This window comes from Pipistrellus hanaki, assembly GCF_964339955.1.
Source record: "Pipistrellus hanaki genome assembly, chromosome: 14".
Classification (NCBI taxonomy): Eukaryota; Metazoa; Chordata; class Mammalia; order Chiroptera; family Vespertilionidae; genus Pipistrellus; species Pipistrellus hanaki.
In genome coordinates, this window is record NC_140516.1 from 35,868,663 (window position 1) to 35,889,391 (window position 20,729).

Genomic DNA, 20,729 nt, shown 5'->3' on the forward strand with positions numbered 1-20,729 from the left:
TCGCTCCTCTCTAAAATCAAATATATATTTTTTGCTGAAACCGGTTTGGCTCAATGGATAGAGCATCGGCTTGGGGACTGAAAGGTCCCGGGTTCGATTCCGGACAAGGGCATGTACCTTGGTTGCGGGCATATCCCCAGTAGGGGGTGTGCAATAGGCAGCTGATCAATGACTCTCTCTCATCGATGTTTCTAACTCTCTAACTCTCTCCCTTCCTCTGTACAAAATCAATAAAATATATTAATAAATAAATAAATAAAATAATATATATAATATATATTTTAAAAGCAACATCTTGTGAAAGGTGCCTGCAGAGTGTTTGCCTATCACAGGGCTCTCAGTTCCCTTCCCCTCACTTCTCAGGTTCTGTAGATCTTCCCTCCTTGTCCAGAGTCTCCATTCTAACGTCCCCCCTGAGGGCTGTTCTGGCCATCCTGCAGACTCACAGGACAGCTGCCCTGGGTGAGACCTTACTATCTTGGCCCTATGCCCTCATCTTACAGAGTTGAGGGTCTAAAAGCAGCAGCCATATACCACGGATGATCTGTGCTTCTCTTATGCAATCCCTATTCCCTCACGTGAAGGCCTTGTGGGTTCTTCCAGGATGTCTGAACCCCTGCCGTATCCCATCCCGGATCCCCAGCACCTCCCACTATGAGGCTGGTATACAAGAAGTGTGAGGATAGTGATGCTGTTGTGCTGAGGTATTTTGGGGGTCGAGGTTTGTAGGACACTCTTGAGAACTTTCATAAAGCCAACATGGGAGCACATGGTGTCCAGGAAGTCTCATGTGGGTGGTACAGTATGATTGGAAGATCTGGTGGAGGGAACGAGATCCTACAGCCAGACTGCCTGGGATCAAATCTCAGCTTCACCCACTTAAAAGGTGGTAGCTTCAGACAAATCACTTAATCTCCAGGGCCTGTGTCATCTATAAAATAAATAGCACCCACCTCCTGGCAAATAAAGCCATGACACAGTAAGATGATCTAATGATTTAAAGCACCCAGAACAGTATGTGGCACGTGTGTGCTCAGTAAATGCTACCACCCCCACCCCCACCGATGACAGCAAACTGTCGGGAAGGCTTGTGGAGGTGGCCTTCTGGAAGGAGTTCAGGAAAAGGAAATTCCGAAGCAAAAGAGGAAGAAACCTGCTTCTGCTCGTGGTGGAAGAGAAGGGGTGGCTGACGTGTGAGGGGCACAGTTAGTAGGCAGATCTGGGCCACCTGATTGAGGAAGGCCCAATGGTGATATCAAGAATTAGCACTCAGCCTTAACCGGTTTGACTCAATGGATAGAGCATCGGCCTGTGGACTGAAAGATCCCGGGTTCGATTCCGGTCAAGGGCATGTACCTTGGTTGCGGGCACATCCCCAGTAGGGGGTGTGCAGGAGGCAGCTGATCGATGACTCTCTCTCATCGATGTTTCTAACTCTCTATTCCTCTACCTTCCTCTCTGTAAAAGATCAATAAATTTTTTTAAAAAATTAAAAATGACAACTTTCTTTAAAAAAAAATAATTAAAAAAATAAATAATAAAATATATGAAAAAAATTAAAAATCAATTAAAAATATATATATATTTTAAAAAATTAGCACTCAGCCGAGGCTGGTTTGGCTCAATGGATAGAGCGTCGGCTTGGGGACTGAAGGGTCCCGGGTTCGATTCCGGTCAAGGGCATGTACCTTGGTTGCGGGCATATCCCCAGTAGGGGGTGTGCAAGAGGCAGCTGATCGATGACTCTCTCCCATCGATGTTTCTAACTCTCTGTCTCTCTCCCTTCCTCTCCGTACAAAATCAATAAAATATATATTTTTAAAACAATTAGAACTCAAATATCCCAGAAACCGCAGATCCTCACATGACCCTCCAACTACCCTATTATTAGTTTTATTTTTTTCTAAAAAATATATTGCTTTATAGATTTTTTTATTTTTTACAGAGAGGAAAGGAGAGGGTTAGAGTTAGAAACATCGATGAGATATACCGATTCAGCTGCCTCCTGCACACTCCCTACTGGGGATGTGCCCGCAACCAAGGCACATGCCTTTGACCGGAATCAAACCTGGGACCCTTCATTCTGCAGGCCGGACGCTCTATACACTGAGCCAAACCAGTTTGGGCTGCTTTTTAGATGTTAATATTCAGTTTGTCCTGACAAATCTGCACAGCATTACTGTTAGATAAATGAAAAAAGGGAAAAAAGCACAGAACAGTGACGTGCCCCGTATGACACAGCTGGTGGGCAGCAGGCTGACTCAAACTGAGTCACTTCCCCTGAGGCTCCAGTTCTGGGGCTTTACCAAGAAAGGCTTTCTTGAAAAGGGCAAGGGAGCAAGTAGGAAGGGACTCCACATTTCAATGCCCTGGCTGGTATAACTCAGTGGTTAGTGTCAGCCTGAGCACGGAAGGGTCTCAGGTTCCATTCCCCGTCCAGAGTATGTACCTGGGTTGCAGGTTGAATCCCTGCCTGTCGCCTGTCGCCTGTCAGGTGGAGTACTGGAGGCAACCAATCGATGTTTCTCTCTGACTCCCCCTTCTTCCCTTCCCTCCCCTCTCTCTAAAAACCAGAGGAAACAAAAACCCTCCGGTGAGGATTAACAACAACAAAAACTAAGTTTAATTTTCTGATCTTGTGGACCATCAACCAGAAGAGAAGCACCGAAGTCCTGCAGGGCTGCCAGCATTCTGTGCTGGGCCTGGGTCTCCCCAAGCGCAGTCTTCATTATTAGATGTATCCCCAAGTTCTCTTCTATCCCCCAGCTCCCACCAAAAAGCCAAACCATGCTCCAAAACAACACAAAAACAAATTTATTCAGCAGACATTTTAATTAAGAAATCCTATAAATCAGGACCACCACAATTTCAGACACTCCGGTGCGAAGTGTACCTCAACAGCTACATCTGAAGGATGAAAAAGCCATTGAATCTTTTTTAAAAAAAAATGGGTTTAGCTACCTTCAAGTCGGGGGGAGGGGGACCGCGCACCTCGCTTACAGCGCCATCAAGTTTCACAAAGGTAAAGCCCGCAGTTCCTCCGTTTGGAGGAGAGTCACATTTTAAAAATGGTTTCAGTCACTCCCAGAGAAGGGTTGGCGGCAGGAGGAAACTGTGAGAGGCGAGGACCCACGGAGGCTCAGGCCCACGGATCCACAGAGGGGCCAGCACAGCGCAGGGAAACAGCCAGGGTCTCGTCTAGCCGTGCAGACACCAGAGCAGGTGGGCTGACAAAAGCAGAACGGGAGAGGGCTGGGGATCCGAGAGATTGTTTATGACCGTTTCTGAGAAAGCACATGGCATGGCCAAGAGTGGCCTCATGGGAGGAGGAGGAGGAGTTCTGGAAAGGAAAAGCACAGAAAGAAAAAAAACAAACAAGTAACACTCCCCCCATGTCCCTCTCTCCACCTGTCTTTTCTGGAGACGCCCAAAAGGTAGGAAAGTACAGACTGGCCTCTTCTTGGAGGAAGAGAAAGAAGGGACATGGGGGTGAGTCAGCTCTCCCGGGAACCCCGCAGCCTCCCACAGACAGCAAACCGTGACCTTGAACTACAGGTGGCAAGGTCAATTACTTTAAATACCCAAACCCAACTCCAACGTCACCCACCTCCAAAACTCTCCACCTCCCTCCCACCCCCTAACTGACGACCACATCTCCCACCTCGAGGAGCTGCCAATTCGGTGCGAGAAAGAGGGTGATGCCACCCACCCACCCACCGCCAAGCTTTTACATTCTTCTCCCCCTCTCCCTCCCCGGAATTTCTTTGCACAATTGTAGCACCATTTTCACTCAACTCCTCCAGCGGAAAAAATAAAGAAAATGTATTCCTGTCATTGAGTTTTCAAGTATTGTTATAAAGCCCTCACGATTCCCGCCCCTTGGGGCCCTATCGGTTTTTTGTTTTGTTTTTTTTAAACAATCCAAGCGCACGACGCCCCCAAGGGTAAATAAAGTCAGGTCCGAGTCAATAGAAGTAGCTGCCATAGTTCTCCCAGTTTATCCCAGTTCCTTGGCACCCAGGCGGCCGGGGACGTTCTCCCGCGGCACGGGCTCGTCCTGGCCCGTGCATTTCTCCACGTTCAAGTTCTCTCCTCCCGCCCTCGCCCGGGCGGCCGCTCCTCGGCCCGGGGTGTCCCCTCCTACACGCCTCCCCGCTGCCCAGGCGGCGGCGGCGGCTCCAGCTCCGGGCGGGCGAGGGCAGGACGCCGATGGGTCTGCGCTGCGGCCTCCTCTGCCTCCTCCTCCTCCCGGGGCCCCGCGTCAGTGCCAGGCGCCCGAGGGCTGCCGGGCGACGTGGTCCGGCCCCACCGGGCCCGCGGCTGCCACCGCTGCGACAGCCCGCTGCAGCCTCCGCACGGCCTCCTTGATGAGGTTCCCGGAGAGCACCAGCTGCTGCAGGAGCCGGTGCGGGTCGTCGTCGTGGGCGCGCGCCCCGGGCGGGGGCCACCGGCGCTGCTGCTGCAGGCGGCGGGAGGCGACGGCGCCCCGCAGCCACCCCCGCCGGCACGGTCCGGGCAGCGCGCTGGGGCCGGCGGCGAGCTCGGCCACGAAGTAGGGCGCAGCCCGGCCCCGCACGCGGCCGCGCTCCCCGAGGGCGCAGCGCAGGGCCCCGGGTGGCGCCGGGCTCAGCGCCGCGGCGGGCGCGGGCGGCGGCAGCAGCGGCAGCGGCCGGTCCGGGGGCCGGGCCTTGTCCGCCGGGGGCCGCGGGGGCGGCGGCGGAGGCGGCGCGGGGGGCGCGCACGGGGAAGCCGGGCGGTCCGGCCCCGCGTCCAGCTGCAGCGTCTCGCCGATCTGGGCCACCAGGCGGTCCACCTCGCCCGAGCCGCCCCGCGTCACCGGCCGCTCCAGCAGGAGGAAGCCGCCCCGCTCCTCCTCCTCCTCCTCCGCCTCCGCTTCCTCGCCGGCTTCCTCTTCCTCCTCCCGCCGGCACGGCATGGCCCCCCGCCCCGGCGCCGGGGGCTCTGCGGGCGTCGCTGGCGGCTCCGGGGGCCGCGGCGGAGCCGGGCGCGGTCTGAGGCCGAAGCCGGGGCCGAGGCCGAGGCCGGGGCGGACGCGAAAGCGGGAGGCGGCGGGCACCGGAGCCGCGCGCAGCAGCCGCGGCAGCAGGAGTCCTACCGGCTCGGGTTGATTTGTAAACAATGGGTGACGTCGCCGCGGGCCCTACCACCGCCCGGGGCCGGGGGGGACGCGCGAGGCGGCAGCGCGGCGCGGGCCGCCGGAGACCGCGCAGGGCGGTGGCAGGCGTCTTCTCCTACCGACGCTCCGAATCCGCCTCTAACGGGATCCTGGACTGGGGAGACCCGGGGAGGTCCCCGGGCAGGGAGCGCCCTAAGACAGCGGAGACCCCTGAGGCGGCCGGGGTTGGTTTCTCCCACTCGCAGACACACCCACCCACACGCCTCACCCTCCTGCTCGGACGCCGGCTCCCTCCCCACGTGTCTTCAACGCCTGGGACCGCCCCGCCCCGCCCCCGCGCCCCGCCGCCCCGCCGCCCCCGCCGCTCAGGCCGGGAGAGGTGGGGGAGGGGAGGGCCCAGGGCCGGCTTCGGAAGGGTGGAGGCGGGGGAAGGGAGAGAGAATTGGGGGTGCTGAGGGGCCATCAGGAAGGGGGACATGAACCGATCTGAGGCAGGGTTTCTGAGCTTCCCCCGCCCCGACTCCTAGTCCTCTAGCACAGGGCGAGAAGGACGCGCCACCGCATGGCTAAAGAACAGTTGACTTTGTTCATTAAAAAAATAAAAGATTCAGCCCTAGCAGGTTTGGCTCGGTGGATAGAGCGTGGTGGGCCTGCGGATGGAAGGGTCCTGGGTCGATTAGGGTCAAGGGCATGTACCTTGTTGCAGGCTCCTCCCCGCCATGCCCTGGTCAGGGCGCCTGCAGGAGGCAACCTATTGATGTGTCTCTGTCTTTCCCTCTCTTCCACTTACGATAGATAGATAGATAGATAGATAGATAGATAGATAGATAGATAGATAGATAGATAGATAGATAGAATCATTAGGAAAATATCCTCAGGTGAAGATTAAACGTAAATAAATAACATAAAAGATTCAAATAGAAATATAGGACGATGAAAAATCCTCTAATAATCATAGAACTCAAACATGGTTCACATGAAGACATTTCCCCCTCCCCCCTTTCTGGCCTTTTCTGTTAAAAGTGTTATACAAACCGGGACCGGTTTGACTCAGTGGATCCGATAGAGCATTGGCCTGTGGACCGAGAGGTTCCGGGTTCTATTCCGGGCAAGGGCATGTACCTTGGTTGCGGGCACATCCCCAGTAGGGGGTGTGCAGGAGGCAGCTGATCGATAACTCTCTCTCATCGATGTTTCTAACTCTCTATCCCTCTCTCTTCCTCTGTGAAAAATCAATAAAATATATATATTTTTAAATGTTATACAAACAGCCACATAAAAAATGCTGTACACTTTTCCACTTGGTATTACACCATAAACGGTTAATGTTTATGGTGTAATGCACTTTGAGAACATACAATGATTATGTAAGTTCCCATCAAGTGGCTGTTCCGTAAGCTATTGAACAATTCCTTTCATGTTTGCTGTCTGCCTGATTCCACTGTTGTAAATAAGCTTGTGACCGACATTTTTTGTGGATAGAGCTTTCCATGCTGATGACTCTTTCCTAAGAATATATTTCCAGGAATGGAATTTTAGGTCAAAGGATATGGATATTTTAAGGTTTCTGATAAATGTGCCAGATTGCTTCCCAGTTGGGTGAATTTCCCCTCCCATCACTGTGTGAGCATGCATCATTCATTGCACCTGCACTAGTATTTGAGTATTATAGTTAAATTTTTGCAGATTTCATTGGTAAAATTGGTAACTCCTCTCAGTATTTTTAAATATGTATTTTTATTGATTTTTTTACAGAGAGGAAGGGAGAGAGATACAGAGTAGAGAGTTAGAAACATCGATCAGAGTCATCGATCAGCTGTCTCTTGCACGCCCCCTACTGGGGATGTGCCCACAACCAAGGTACATGCCCTTGACTGAAATCGAACCCGGGACCTTTCGGTCCGCAGGCCGACGCTCTATCCACAGAGCCAAACTGGTTTCGGCTCCTCTCAATTTTTATTTCTTTGATTTTACTTAGATACACTAGTTTTCTAAACGTTAACCAACTGACCGGCTGGCGTGGCTCAGTGATTGAGCGTAGACCTCTGAACCAGATCCTGGCTGGATTCCCTGCCAGAGCACATGCCTGGGTTGCGGGCTCTATCCCCAGTGTGGGGGGTGCAGGAGGCAGCCAATCAGTGATTCTCTCTCATCATTGATAATTTTCTCTCTCCCCCTCTCCCTTCCTCTCTGAAATCAATATATATATATATATATATATATATATATATATATATATATATATACCAACTGTACTTCCCTTTTTTGTGACTTGTTCCCTAATAAGTTTTTCCTATTGAATTTTTCTTAATTTGCATGACTCCTCTACATCCCAGCTGTTACTCTTTTCTTTCCTTTTTTTTAAAAGTGTATTTTTATTGATTTCAGCGGGGAAAGGGAGAGGGAGAGACACAAACATCAATGATGAGAGAGAATCATTAATTGGCTGCCTCCTGCATTCCCCCAACTAGGGATTGAGCCTGCAACCCTGGGCATGTGCCCTTTACCGGAATCAAACCCGAGTCCCTTCTGTCCACAGGCCCACACTCTTTCCACTGAGCCAAACCAGCTAGAGCATTTTTTTTCATTTGTGAAAGCATATATCTTCATGGTTTGTTGTTGTTGTTGTTGTTGTTGGTCCCATACAGTCTTTTTCTCCCCTCACTAAAATGTAACAAATGTAGTCAAATCTATAAAATCCCTTTCTTTGAGACTTCTAGCACAGTGCTAAATTTAGTCTTATTGCCTCCAGAAAATTATTAAATACTCAGTTCAAATTTCCCTAGATTTTTCTAATGCCTTCATTTTTTCAAATCCATCTGGATTAATTTTGCTTTGGTGCAGGGAGACGAGATGAAATAATGTTTTTCTTTTTTCCGCCTCAGAGAGCTTGCGGGTCAGGCTGTATTTTTTCTTTAGGACAGAGGTGTGTGAGCAGTATAAACACAAGCTCTGTGGTGGGAGCTCCCAGTTGCCTTTAAACTACGAATGTGAGGACTGGGTGGGGCTGGGAATATTCTGATCAGCCTGCGGTGTGCAGTCAAAAGAACCCTGAACAGGTCGTACAAAGACCTAGATTCAAGTCTCATTCCTGCCCTGTCTGGGGTGTTGTGGCTCCTGGCAAAATCAGTTTACAAGTGTTTTCAGTTGTAAAATGGAAAAAAAACAATCCCTGCCCTGCCTCCCTCGGAGGATTGTTTTCAGGATCAAATGAGATAATGGGAACAGGCTTTGTCAGGCATTACCCAAATGTAATGTGGGATTAGGCCCCGTGGTTTACTAACAGAGGCCTGGCTCAATTCCAGCAATCCCCCCGGGGAAAACTGCTAATGTAGTAATGATGTTCCCCCTTGCAGCCCACTAAGTAAAACATACCCTAAAGGCATGACTGCCTTGAACTTGCCCAGGCCCTTGTGTTCTGTCTCCCTCACATCTCCCCAGACCTGAGACTGTTTAAATAAATCAGCCCAAGAGGCTCCCCAGTCCCAAAGTGTCACCACAACTAGTTCTGCAGGTTTTGGTGACAGATCCTTTCCTGACAGGCGGCCTTCCTCCTTCCTCTCCATGGAGGGCTCTTCACGCCTTTACTGATGAGGACTGGAAGCCATTTCCCCCAGAGAGAGTGACTCTCATTTTCATCCTGATGGTGCTAACGGGAGAATTTCAAGGGGAATGAAAATGAGGGGAGGGCGTATGGATTTCAGCAGAGTTAAATGGTAATTTTTTCCCCTCCTCGCTCTAAGATGATGCCTGCCTGTAAGTAGAGAAAAGCCGTTTTATGCTCCATTGGCTTTAAACATTAATAGGGCCGATGTTATTGTCTCTAAGCCAGCATCCCTGGAAGTCGTTCTTGTCTTCTTGTCAGGGTGATTCCCATAGTGCTCTCAGTGCTATAGGAAATGGAGCTTTGAGGTGGCATTCTTTTAAAAACACTCCCTTTGTCATGTTGCTTGTGTATGGAGATTGCTATGTAAATATGCTCAGAACTTGGATGTCATACTTATTCATTATAGATGAATTCATTACAGGAGATCAACTCCGTTTTCGGGGGCACTTCTCTCGAGAGCTATGAGAGAGGATGCTGGGTTGGACCAGTGGGAGGCAGAGAAATGCCCTGGATTAGGAATCAAAATACAATACAAGACGCTACAGAGGCTCAGATGCAATTAAAAGTAATGAGAGAGTATCAGAAAGGGAAGCTGGTTGCCTGCCTGGAAAGCCACACAGAGGGTGTTCAGAAGGACATAGGACTCACGGATTTCCTGCGTTCGTTGATGCTGCGTTGAAATCCTTCCCAAGGAGTTTGCTTTCCACGTGGACTTTGTGTTCAATTACTGGAAACCAGACACACCAGCTGGGGCGGACACAAGGCTTGGAATCCCACCTGGATCCAGCCACTCCATCCCTTTGTGAAAAGGTGGGAAGGGGGTGATAATCGCTTCTTTACAAAATGGTTACATTACCTGAGAACTTGTTTTTTTTTGTTGTTTTTTTGTTTTAATATATTTTATTGATTTTGTACAGAGAGGAAGGGAGAGAGATAGAGAGCTAGAAACATCAATGAGAGAGAGTCATCGATCAGCTGCCTCTTGCATACCCCCTACTGGGGATGTGCCCGCAACCAAGGTACATGCCCTTGACCGGGAATCGAATCGAACCCGGGACCCTTCAGTCCCCAAGCCGACGCTCTATCCATTGAGCCAAACCGGTTTCGGCTACCTGAGGACTTGTATGGGAAGGCTTATCACACTGACCCCTGGGGGAGTGCTGTTAGAGTTAGGCTTTAGGGAGTAGAAATAGTCTTAGTTATGTTTAAGTCCAAAAATTTGCAAATTCTATGTTGTGGTCCATTGGTGGCTGAGTGTATAAATAAACTGTGATATACCGACCCACGGGAGTATTATTCATCACAAAGAGAGGAGCCCTAATCAGTTTGGCTCCATGGACAGAGCATCAGCCTGTGGACTGAAGGGTTCCAGGTTCGAATGTGGTCAAGGGCACATGCCTGGGTTGTGGGCTCCATCCCCAGTAAGGGGCGTGCAGGAGGCAGCCTATCAATGATTCTCTCATCATTGATATTTCTCTCTCTCTCTCCCTCTTCCTTCCTCTCTGAAATCGATGAAAATATATATAGATTTAAAAAGGGATGAAGTGTTGGCGCACTACATCATGCTCAGACACATTATGCTTATTGAAAGAAGCCAGACACAAAAGGCCATGGATTCCATTCATATGAAGGATCCAGAATAGGTCAATCCAGAGAGACAGAAAGCAGATTAGTGTTTGCTTAGGTCTGGGGGCCTGGGACGGGGAAATAACTGCTAATGGGAATGACATATTTTGGGGGGAGTGTTGAGATGTTTTGGGACTTCTTACAGGTGGGTGTACTAAATGCCATTGAATTGTACACTTTAAAATGGCTCGTGTGTTATGTGGATTTCACATCAATAAGAAAGTACTAGCTGGTTTGGCTCAGTGGATAGAGCGTTGGCCTGCGGACTGAAGGGTCCCAGGTTCAATTACGGTCAAGTGCATGTACCTTGGTTACAGGCACATCCCCAGTAGCGGGTATGCAAGAGGCAGCTAATCGATGATTCTCTCTCATCGATGTTTCTAACTATTCCTCTCTCTTCCTCTCTGTAAAAAATCAATAAAATATATTAAAAAAAAATAAGAAAGTACTATGTTATGTCTGGTATTTGATCTAATTCTTTCTTTTTTTGCTTTCTTCCTTTTTGTTATTTTTTCTTTGTTTCTTTTGATTTTACATTTTGTTAATCCTAACCCGAGAATATTTTTTCATTGATTTTTAGAGAGAGTGGAAGGGAGAGGGAGAGACATAGAGAGAGAAACATCGATGGAAGAGAGACACATCAATTCGTTGCTTCCCATACGCATCCCAACCAGGTCCCAGGATAGAATCTGCAACTGAGGTATATGCCCTCGGAGGGAATCAAACCAGGGACCTTTCACTCCGCAGACCGAGTCTTTGAGCCAAACTGGCTAGGGCTAGTTCTTTCCCTCTCTGTAATTTCGACCAGCATCTATTGCCGATGTGAAATAATTATGCTTCCAATGCAGGTCATTGATGCTGGGATCAGTGGTCCCATTGATGCTGGGATCAGCGGTCCCCGTTCTGGGCCTCAGTATTCCCATTTGCAAAGCTATCCTGGCTCTACGATGCTGGGTGAACAGCTTGGCTGTTACATCCGGGCCTGTCATTTCTAGCCCTTCCTAACATTCCTCTCACACAGTCAGGGTGACCAGACCTGAAGGAGCTGACGAGAGGACTGGGAGACATACTCTCAGCAGGGAAGGAAGATGAGCTTCCCTGCCCCAAGTGCACCAGGCTCCACCTCTTATCCAGGATCCCAGAATGCCCACTTCTAGAATCCTCTGAGTCATGGTTTGGGGGCTCACTCTTCTCTCTTCTACTATGTGGGTTTAATATTTTCTCTTCCAGCAGTTTTGCTGTATGCTTGGCTTTTATTATATAAATGTGTGAATGTAGATGGACTATGCATTTAAATAAATGAAAACTACTGACTCCTTCTAAGAACAAATACACCCTGTGATATTCAATTAGATAAGAATTTAGGTAATTATACCTAATATATATATATATATATATATGTACTGTGTTTCCCCAAAAATAAAACATCCTCCGAAAATAAGACCTACTTACAGGTTTCCTTCTGAGTGAAATATAAGGCATCCCCCCGAAAATAAGGCCCCCCCTAGGCTCTGTCTCAGAATGAAAATTAATTTACCGTAAACTGGTCGCTAGGGTCGCCCTGACTGAAGAGAAATCAGCCTAAACTGCAAGAAGTTGTGACTTGGGTGAAGAATTCATGGGAGCCGAAACCAGTTTGGCTCAGTGGATAGAGCGTCGGCCTGCGGACTGAAAGGTCCCAGGTTCGATTCCGGTCAAGGGCTTGTACCTTGGTTGCGGGCACATCCCCAGTAGGGGGTGTGCAAGAGGCAGCTGATCTATGATTCTCTGGAATAGAACCTGGGACCTTTCAGTCCACAGGCCGACACTATCCACTGAGTCAAACAGGTTAGGGCTTAAAATATATTTTTATTGATTTCAAGGGGGTAAGGGAAGGGAGAGAGAGAAACACCAATGATGAGAGAGAATCATTGACTGGCTGCCTCCTGCAGGCCTGCTACTGGGGATCAAGCCCACAACCCGGGCAATGTGCCCCTTAACCAGAATCAAAGCTGGGACCCTTCGGTCCACAGGCAGACACTCTATTCACTGAGCCAAACCAGTTAGGGCAACCTGACATTTATCTGTAGTTATTACATGCCATGTACTGAGCCTCCTGACAGTTCTTTGGAAAGGCTCAACTCTTTGGGGCTCCAAGGCACCTGCACATGCTACTCCTTACTCTGAACATGGCCCAAACGTGGGTGAGAGGAGCTTTAGCAGTGCCACCCCCCACCATTCCTGACACACACACACCACACACACACACCACATACACACACATCACCCCCCCACACACACACACACAAACATACAATCTAAGTAAAAACAGGGAGCTTGGAATGCAACAGGGCCTCAAGACAGGTCCCTGCAGGAGACCACTTTCCAACCAAATCGCTGCCCTTAGGCCCTGGGGATGGGGAAATTTTGGAGTCTTGGTTGTTTAGGCAAACAGCCTAACCTAAAGCCTGCTCCCCCTTCTGGTGGTAGACAAACATCATCCACTCCTAGAGGCCCTCCCACCAAGGCCCCCTCGTCTAACTCAGATCCCTGCGTGGCACCCGCATTTAAACATCAAGCACCTTTCCCATCATGCGTTTTACTTATCTGTCCCCTCCTTGTAACCTTTGTGAAGGCCACGATCCTGTGTGATTTGCTTATGCCTCACAAAATGATTTTTTTTTTGGAAGGAAGTCCTTTGCTCAGAATAAATGCAGCATGCAAGTGTGTGTGTATGTGCAGGATGTGGGTGACCAGGCATGTGGAAGAAGCAAATGGCAGAAAGGAAGATAGGAAAGAATTGCAGACCAGCTCCATCCCCCTCCTTGAAATGGAAGAGGAAGCACTACCCAGCAAGCAACCCCACCCCATCCTGCCCTACCCTGCCCTAAGTTTCTGCCCAGCCACTCGCAGTCCTCAAGTCAATCCTGGGACAGCTCCTCCCTCCTCTCACCAAGTGTGAGGAAACGGGCTCTATAGTTGGTGTTAGTGCCTGCTGCAGGACCCACAAGGTGATGAGCGGGAAAGGGAACAGACTCTGGTGTCCCAGCCGCACCAAGGATTTTGAAATTCAGTCACGCTTCTTTGCAACACTGTGTTCTCCAGGGCTACGTTGCCTAGCGCTGCAACCACATGGGCTTGAACTCTGGAAGCCTGGGAGCTACTTTATGGCATCTGCTTAAACTTTGCCTTTGGGTTCTCAGCTGTAAAGTTGGGATCATGTTCATAAAAACCACAATCATAATGTGACTGTTTTTAAAAATATATATTTTATTGATTTTTTTACAGAGAGGAAGGGAGAGAGATAGAGAGCCAGAAACGTCGATGAGAGAGAAACATCGACCAGCTGCCTCTTGCACATCCCCTCCCGGGATGTGCCTGCAACCAATGTACATGCCCTTGACCGGAATCAAACCTGGGACCTTTCAGTCCACAGACCAACACTCTACCACTGAGCCAAACCGGCTTCAGCCATAATGTGACTGTTGCAGAAATCAAGAGAGGATGCATGTGACTGTGTTTGGTCAATTGGAGGGCTCTGGAGAGCCCGAGTTGTTACTGCTGCACAGGAGATTCGAATCTGACAGGTGTGGACCAGGTATGAAGTCTGCACCCTCCATGTGAGCCCTGATTGTCCTCGGGTGGGAAGGAAAGAATTTTCTTAGAATATTGGATGTTAGCTTTGCTTTAACAGGTAATAATCATGATTATTATTTGCTTTGGAGGTGTACCCCACCTACTTACAGGGAATTGAACTAGCTCCTGGAATGACTGAGGGAGACCTTTTTAGATAAGTGTTATCACACAACTATCCAATCAATGTACGTGGCCGTGTCAAATCTGCTCAGGTAATACTGCACCTCGTCATTTTTATGAGCATATTTACAACTCAGGGCTGGTTTCAGGTTATCGGCTTGGGACATACTTCAGGCTCAGTGGCTTCAAGACGTATGGTGTAGCAACTGTTCTGGTTCAAAGCAAGCCTCTCCAAGAGCTTGCAAAACCTGCAGAGGAGCCATAAGGACTGTACAGGCTATTCCTGGCACCATTCACAGATCCATCTGCCTGTCATCAGGGCCTCAGATCCTCCTTGAAATTCTGATCTAAAAGCGTATCAGCTCTGTCACTGGTCCCGAAGGGTCTATGGGTGACATCTGTAATCTGGAAACCAAGCTGTCCTCTACAAGTTAAACCCTGCAAGCCCACACATGATGGACAGGATAAGTTATCTGTACAAGGTCCCAGAGGGAGCAGGACACATCCCCAGTGAAAGCCAGGAGAGTAGGGCTCAGAAATTCAACCCAGGCATGCCTGCATGCAAAGGAAGCAGGAACCCAGTGAAATATCAGAAAAGCTTGTGAACAGCAGGTAAGTGGCTCTAGAAGACACCAGAGTGGAAAGACCTGGTAGTTTCTGCAGCACTAACCAGAATAGAGGGGTTCCAGGGATGCAGGTGTGTTCCACATTTTTTAAAATATATTTATTGATTTTGGGAGAGAAGCATCGATTTGTTGTTTCACCTACTTATGCATTCATTGGCTGATTCTTGTATGGGCTCTTCCTGGGGACTGAACCTGCAACCTTGGCATATTAGGGCAACATTCTACACAACTGAGCTGTGTGGAGGAATAGGGCCTCAATTACATTTTTAAAATATATATATTTTATTGATTTTCCACAGAGAGGAAGGGAGAGGGATAGAGAGCTAGAAACATTGATGAGAGAGAAACATCGACCAGCTGCCTCTTGCACACCCCATACTGGGGATGTGCCAGCAACCAATGTACATGCCCTTGACCGGAATCGAACCTGGGACCCTTCAGTCCGCAGGCTGACGCTCTATCCACTAAGCCAAACTGGTTTCGGTCTCAATGACATTTTTAATGTATCACCATATGATTCCCTTTGCCCTGCTTCATGCTCACTGAAGCTTTGGATCTTGACTTGCTACACAGGGAGAATGTGTACAGAGCAGTCTCCATGACACCAACACTTGGGCCCCTTAGCGGTTATATTCTCATTACAAATAAATAAATTGCCATTTTGACTAGGCCTCTTGGGAGTAAGTTTCTTCCTCTCTGAACCGGACCAACTCTGATTTTAGACTTGCAAAGCTGATGTCCAGACCAACCCGCAATGACTATGTAGCCTGAGTACATACTGGCAGGGGCCACACCCTCCAGCACACTCTTAACATCTACTGATAACTGACCACAGCCCTTCATGACCAATCAACGGGACTTGGGAGAAAGCCTTCTGCCACTGCAGCCATGGCCCTGCATGGCTCAGCTAGCTGCTAACAGCTTGGTAAACGTTTCTAATGGCAGCAGCTGCAGTAAGTATGATTTCAGGAAATGGCAAGCCAGCTTACATGGCCCCAAATCAGGGTTATTTTCTGGAGCACACTTATCTGTTCATAATAACATATACCAAAAATAGAACAGAGCAGTCATCATGTCATTTCCTAAATATTGCTCTGCACATGATCAGGACCTAGAGATGGCATTAAATTCCTGTGTACATCAAGGAGAAATACACTTGCGGACTCAAAGATCCCATGTAAATAAACTGAGTGAAGTCCAGCCAGGTCACTGAAAACAATGTTTACAAAGTGTGTACATTGGTAGGTACAAACTTTGTGATAGTCAAATGCAAATTTAGGATATAAACTTTACTTTAACACTGTATTTGTATTCCCAAACGCCCTGTGTATAGAAAAAGAAAGTAGGGGTGCAATATACTAAGGTTAACAGAAAAATTTGATGGAATGATTCTAGCCCATTTTCCCCCAAATGTTCTATGAATCTATCATTTTTATTTTTTTAATGTATTTTTCTTAATTTCAGAGAGGAATGGAGAGGGAGAGAGATAGAAACATCAATGAAAGTCATTGATCAGCTGCTTCCTGCATGCCCCCTACCAGGGATCTAGTCCCCAACGTGGGCATGTGCCCTTAACTGGAATCAAACCTGGGCCAAACCGGTTTGGCTCAGTGGTAGAGCGTCGGTCTGCGGACTGAAAGGTCCCAGGTTCGATTCCGGTCAAAGGCATGTACATTGGTTGCAGGCACATCCCCGATGTGGGGTGTGCAGGAGGCAGCTGGTCCATGTTTCTCTCTCATCAACGTTTCTATCTCTCTCCCTTCCTCTCTGTAAAAAATCAATAAAACATATTTTTTTAAAAAGAAAAAAAAAACAAAACCCTGGGATCCTTCAGTCCACTGAGCCAAGCTGGCTAGGGCAATCTTTACTACCTTTATAATGAAACAGAGAATACAGAAGAAGAAACCAAGATGGCGGCATAGGGTAGACACCTGAATGCAGCCTACCACAACAAATTTGAATTTAGAACTGGAAAACAGGGGAAACATCGCCCTAAAGCGCCGAATGGCTGGCTGGGAGGAGGCTCTACCGTCTGGGAAGGAGAGAGAAGGCACGCTGAACCTCAGGAACTGTGAAGGTGCAGTGAACTGCGCGGAAAAGGCGGCTGCCAGACTTTGCTGCTGGCTTGCTTGCGGAGCGCGGAGAAGGCAGGCCGAGTTCGCTGCTGGTTTACTCCCTGCGCAAGGAGAGGGTGGACAGCTAATGCAAGGCGGCTAGCTTTCTTGTTCAGGAGGAAAACAGAACCACCCTATTGCTCTGATAGTTGGCCCCAAACAGGGAGAGGCCAGACTGTCAGGCAGTGGGCAGAGAGCTCTCGGAGGTGTGTGAAGCCAGTGGCCATTACTGCGGGACTCAGAAACCATACCCTCGTAGGGAGGGGCTGAATAAAGCTTGTCTGCACCACCCCAAGACTCTGCCCCATCCAAGCGGAGCAAAGAAACCCTTCCAGTGGCTAGCTTGCTCATTCGCTGCGAATAGGGAGGAACAGACAGGAATCTAAAGCTTGTCTGTGCCTATACCAAAGAGGTGCGCGCGCCTGCAACTAATCTTGCGGGATTCACCAAAGCTTGGCTGTGCCACCCCGAGACTCCGCCCCATCCAAGCGGAATACAGAAACCCTCCTAGTTGAGACACTTCTGATCCTCATAGCCAATTGGCTTGGAGATCAACGCTTCCCAGAGATACCAACAACAAGCAAGGCTTAACAACAAGACTGCACACACAGCCCACAAAGGGCTACAACAAGACTGTCCACCTCAGGTAACTGGGAGGCTGACCCACTCAACCATATAGGACACCTTAGCACACAAAGCCACCCTACCAACTCAGGGAAGCTGTGAAAATGCCGAGACAAGGAAACAGATCACAAAGAAAAGAAATGGAGGACAAGAAGTGACTGGATATAGAGTTCAAAACCACGCTTATAAGGTTTATCAAGAATTTCCTAGAAAAGGCCAATAAAATAAATGAGACCTATGAAGATATGAAAAGGGATCAACTAGAAATAAAGAAAACATTGTCTGAAATAAAAATATATTATACAGAGTCCTAAAAACAGAATGGAAGTTCGCAAGAATCAAGTCAAAGATTTGGAATACAAAGAGCCAGAGGACACTCCTTCACAGAAGCAAGAAGACAAGAGAATCCAGAAAGTTGAAGATAGTGTAAGAAACCTCTGTGACAATTTCAAGCGAACCAACATCAGAATTATGGGGGTCCCGGAAGAAGAGAAAGAGCAAGATAACGAAAGAATACTGGAAGAAATAGTGACAGAAAACTTCCCCCACCTGGTGAAAGAAATAGACTTACAAGTCCAGGAAGCACACAGAACCCCAAACAAAAGGAATCCAAAGAGGACCACACCAAGACACATCATAATTAAAATTCCAAGAGCAAAAGACAAAGAGAGAATATTAAAAGCAGCAAGAGAAAAGCAGATAGTTACCTATAAAGGAGCACCCATATGATTGTCAGCTGATTTCTCAACAGAAACCATGCAGGCCAGATGGGAATGGCAAGAAATATTCAAGGTAATGAATAGCAAGAACCTACAGCCAAAAATACTCTACCCAGCAAAACTATCACTCAGAATCAAAGGCCAGATAAAGAGCTTCACAAATTAAAAAAAGCTAAAGGAGTTCATCACCACCAAACCAGAATTATATGAATTGATGAAAGGGGTTCTTTAGGAAGAGGAAGAAGATATAGATAAAAATTATGATCAACAAATACGTAACTATAAACAAGTGAAACTAAAAGCCAAGGGAGTTAAAAAAAACCTGATGAACAGTATTAACTGGTGAATATAATAGAATCAGAGGTATGGAAGGGGAGTGAACTGACAATTCTCTGGGAAAAGGGGTGTGGGGGGTGTAGGAAGAGCCTGAACAAAAACTGTGCACCTATGGATGAGGACAATGAGGGGTGGGGAAAGGGCAGAGGGTGGGGTGAGAACCTGGTGGAGGGGAGCAATGGAGGGAAAAAAAATGAGGAACATTTGTAAAAATATGAACAATAAAGATTTATTTAAAAATTTAAAAAATAAAAGAGCATAAGATGCCACTAAAAAACAAAACAGAAAATACATTCTAATTTTCTAAGTTACCCTTTGAAGAAGCATATGCAACAAAAAAAGAATGAAAACAGACTTTTTAAATATATATATTTTTATTGATTTCAGAGAGGAAGGAAGAGGGAGAAACAGAAACATTCATGATGAGAATCATGGATCGGCTGCCTCCCGCAAGTCCCCTGGCATGTACCCTTGACCGGAATTGAACCTGGGACCTTTCAGTTCACAGACTGACACTCTATCCACTGAGCCAAATTGGTTAGGGTGAAAACAGACTACTTTAATGTCTTATTTTTCTCACATGTTGCTAACAGTACAGAAAAACATGACCAAGGATGTGGACTGAGGCAGGCTTGCAAATAAGACCACAGACCTAATACGACAGCCACTGTCAGGAATAAACTGGTGCCTGGGATAGGCTTGGCTTAACTTGATCTCCTGTGTCAGATGTGTCATGAGCAAATTGCCTGGCCAAATCCTCTGCCAATACGAAGATTGCTGTTCTGGTGCAGCAATGGGGTATTGTTTTCATTTCTGAGAATGAGTAGAGATGGACCCCAGAAAAGAAAGCTTGAAGAAGTCTCCGAGTTGGCACTGCCAAAAGCACAATGGAATTAAAGCGGCAAACCTGGAACCTGGTGGAGGCCCTCAACCATTGTAGCTGCCCTGAAATTGAACGAGCCTTGTGTTGAACACTTCTGATTCCCCTGCACCCCGTTAAAATAAAAGTAGTATTGCCCAACCAGGGTGGCTCAGTGGTTGAGTGTCAACCTATGAAGTAGGAGGTCCTGGTTCAATTCCTAGACAGGGCACATGCCCTAGTTGTGGGCTCGCTCAGTACTTAGTAGGGGGCATGCAGGAGGCAGCTAATCAGTTATTATCTCTCATCATTGATGTTCCTATCTCTCCCTTCCTCTCTCTGAAGTCAATAAAAATATATTTAAAAAAACAACAACCCTGACTGGTTTGGCTCAGTGGATAGAGCGTCGGCCTGTAGACTCAAGGGTCCCAGGTTAGATTACAGTCAAGGGCACATGCCCAGGTTGCAGGCTCCATCCCCAGTGGGAAGCGTGCAGGAGGCAGCCAACCAATGATTCTCTCTCATCACCAATGTTTCTCTCTCTCTCCCTCTTCCTTCCTCTCTGAAATTAAAAAGTATTTTTTTAAAAAGATAATTTGCACTTGGAGTCTACTTCCAAAAGAATATTAAGTTCAGCACATCACTAACAACCACTTTTCTTGATTACCTGCCCCTCCCATCTTTGAAAGAAAACAAAGCTCCTTAGAAGATACGCTCTAATAAGCAAGCTGGCTTCAAACTTTATTTAAAGACAATACTGGGCAATTAGCTCATATCTGCATCTACTTACATGAAGCCCCTACTACCTTTGGATATATTTCCTGAGAAAATAATAAAGGCTGGATTGGCTTAATTTGACCCACCTTGTGTCCAGAAGTGTAATGATTGGTATCACAGTTAGACCACTTTTGTAAATCTCTAATTCCACTTCTTTTGACCATCTTTCTGTTCTTGCTGCTGTTGCATTCCAGACTGTGAACAAGGCATGTACACAGCGCCACCTCTGGGCGAAGTGTAGTTTTTAAGCTTCTTAGCCCCAAATCAGCAGGAGGAAATGTCCTAATTTGGGGTTAAGACTTGAGTGCCCTCAGAGGGTGAGTGGGAAAGTGCACAGGGCCTTCTGGGCGCTTCATCAGAGCCAAGCGCATCAAACCAGATGGAAACGATTAAGTAATGTTTGTATATGTGTTTGGTCACATCTCAAACAGGAAGATTCTGAGATGAGGAAAGCTGTCAAATGCCAGGGGATAAACCATAAACCCTCATGTTTGGGGGTGGGGAACAGCCCTGGGGTCTTTGCTTCCTGATGCCTGCTGGGAACCCACACACACGGGGAACCCTGGGCT

The 20,729-nt window shown here is 48.0% G+C and overlaps 1 protein-coding gene across 1 annotated transcript; it reads right to left on the reverse strand.

Moving 5' to 3' along the window:
• Positions 1–2,943: 2,943 nt before the first annotated feature.
• Positions 2,944–5,124, reverse strand: FRAT2 (FRAT regulator of WNT signaling pathway 2). The gene has a single exon (XM_084904193.1). It carries the CDS (start codon positions 4,934–4,936, stop codon positions 4,262–4,264), a length of 675 nt encoding a protein of 224 aa, XP_084760319.1. The 5' UTR covers positions 4,937–5,124; the 3' UTR covers positions 2,944–4,261.
• Between the last annotated feature and the right edge of the window lie 15,605 nt (positions 5,125–20,729).

What these genes read in the sequence shown, in the direction of transcription:
- FRAT2 (XM_084904193.1), bottom strand. Translation starts at nt 4,936, where the DNA reads ATGCCGTGCCGGCGGGAGGAGGAAGAGGAAGCCGGCGAGGAAGCGGAG.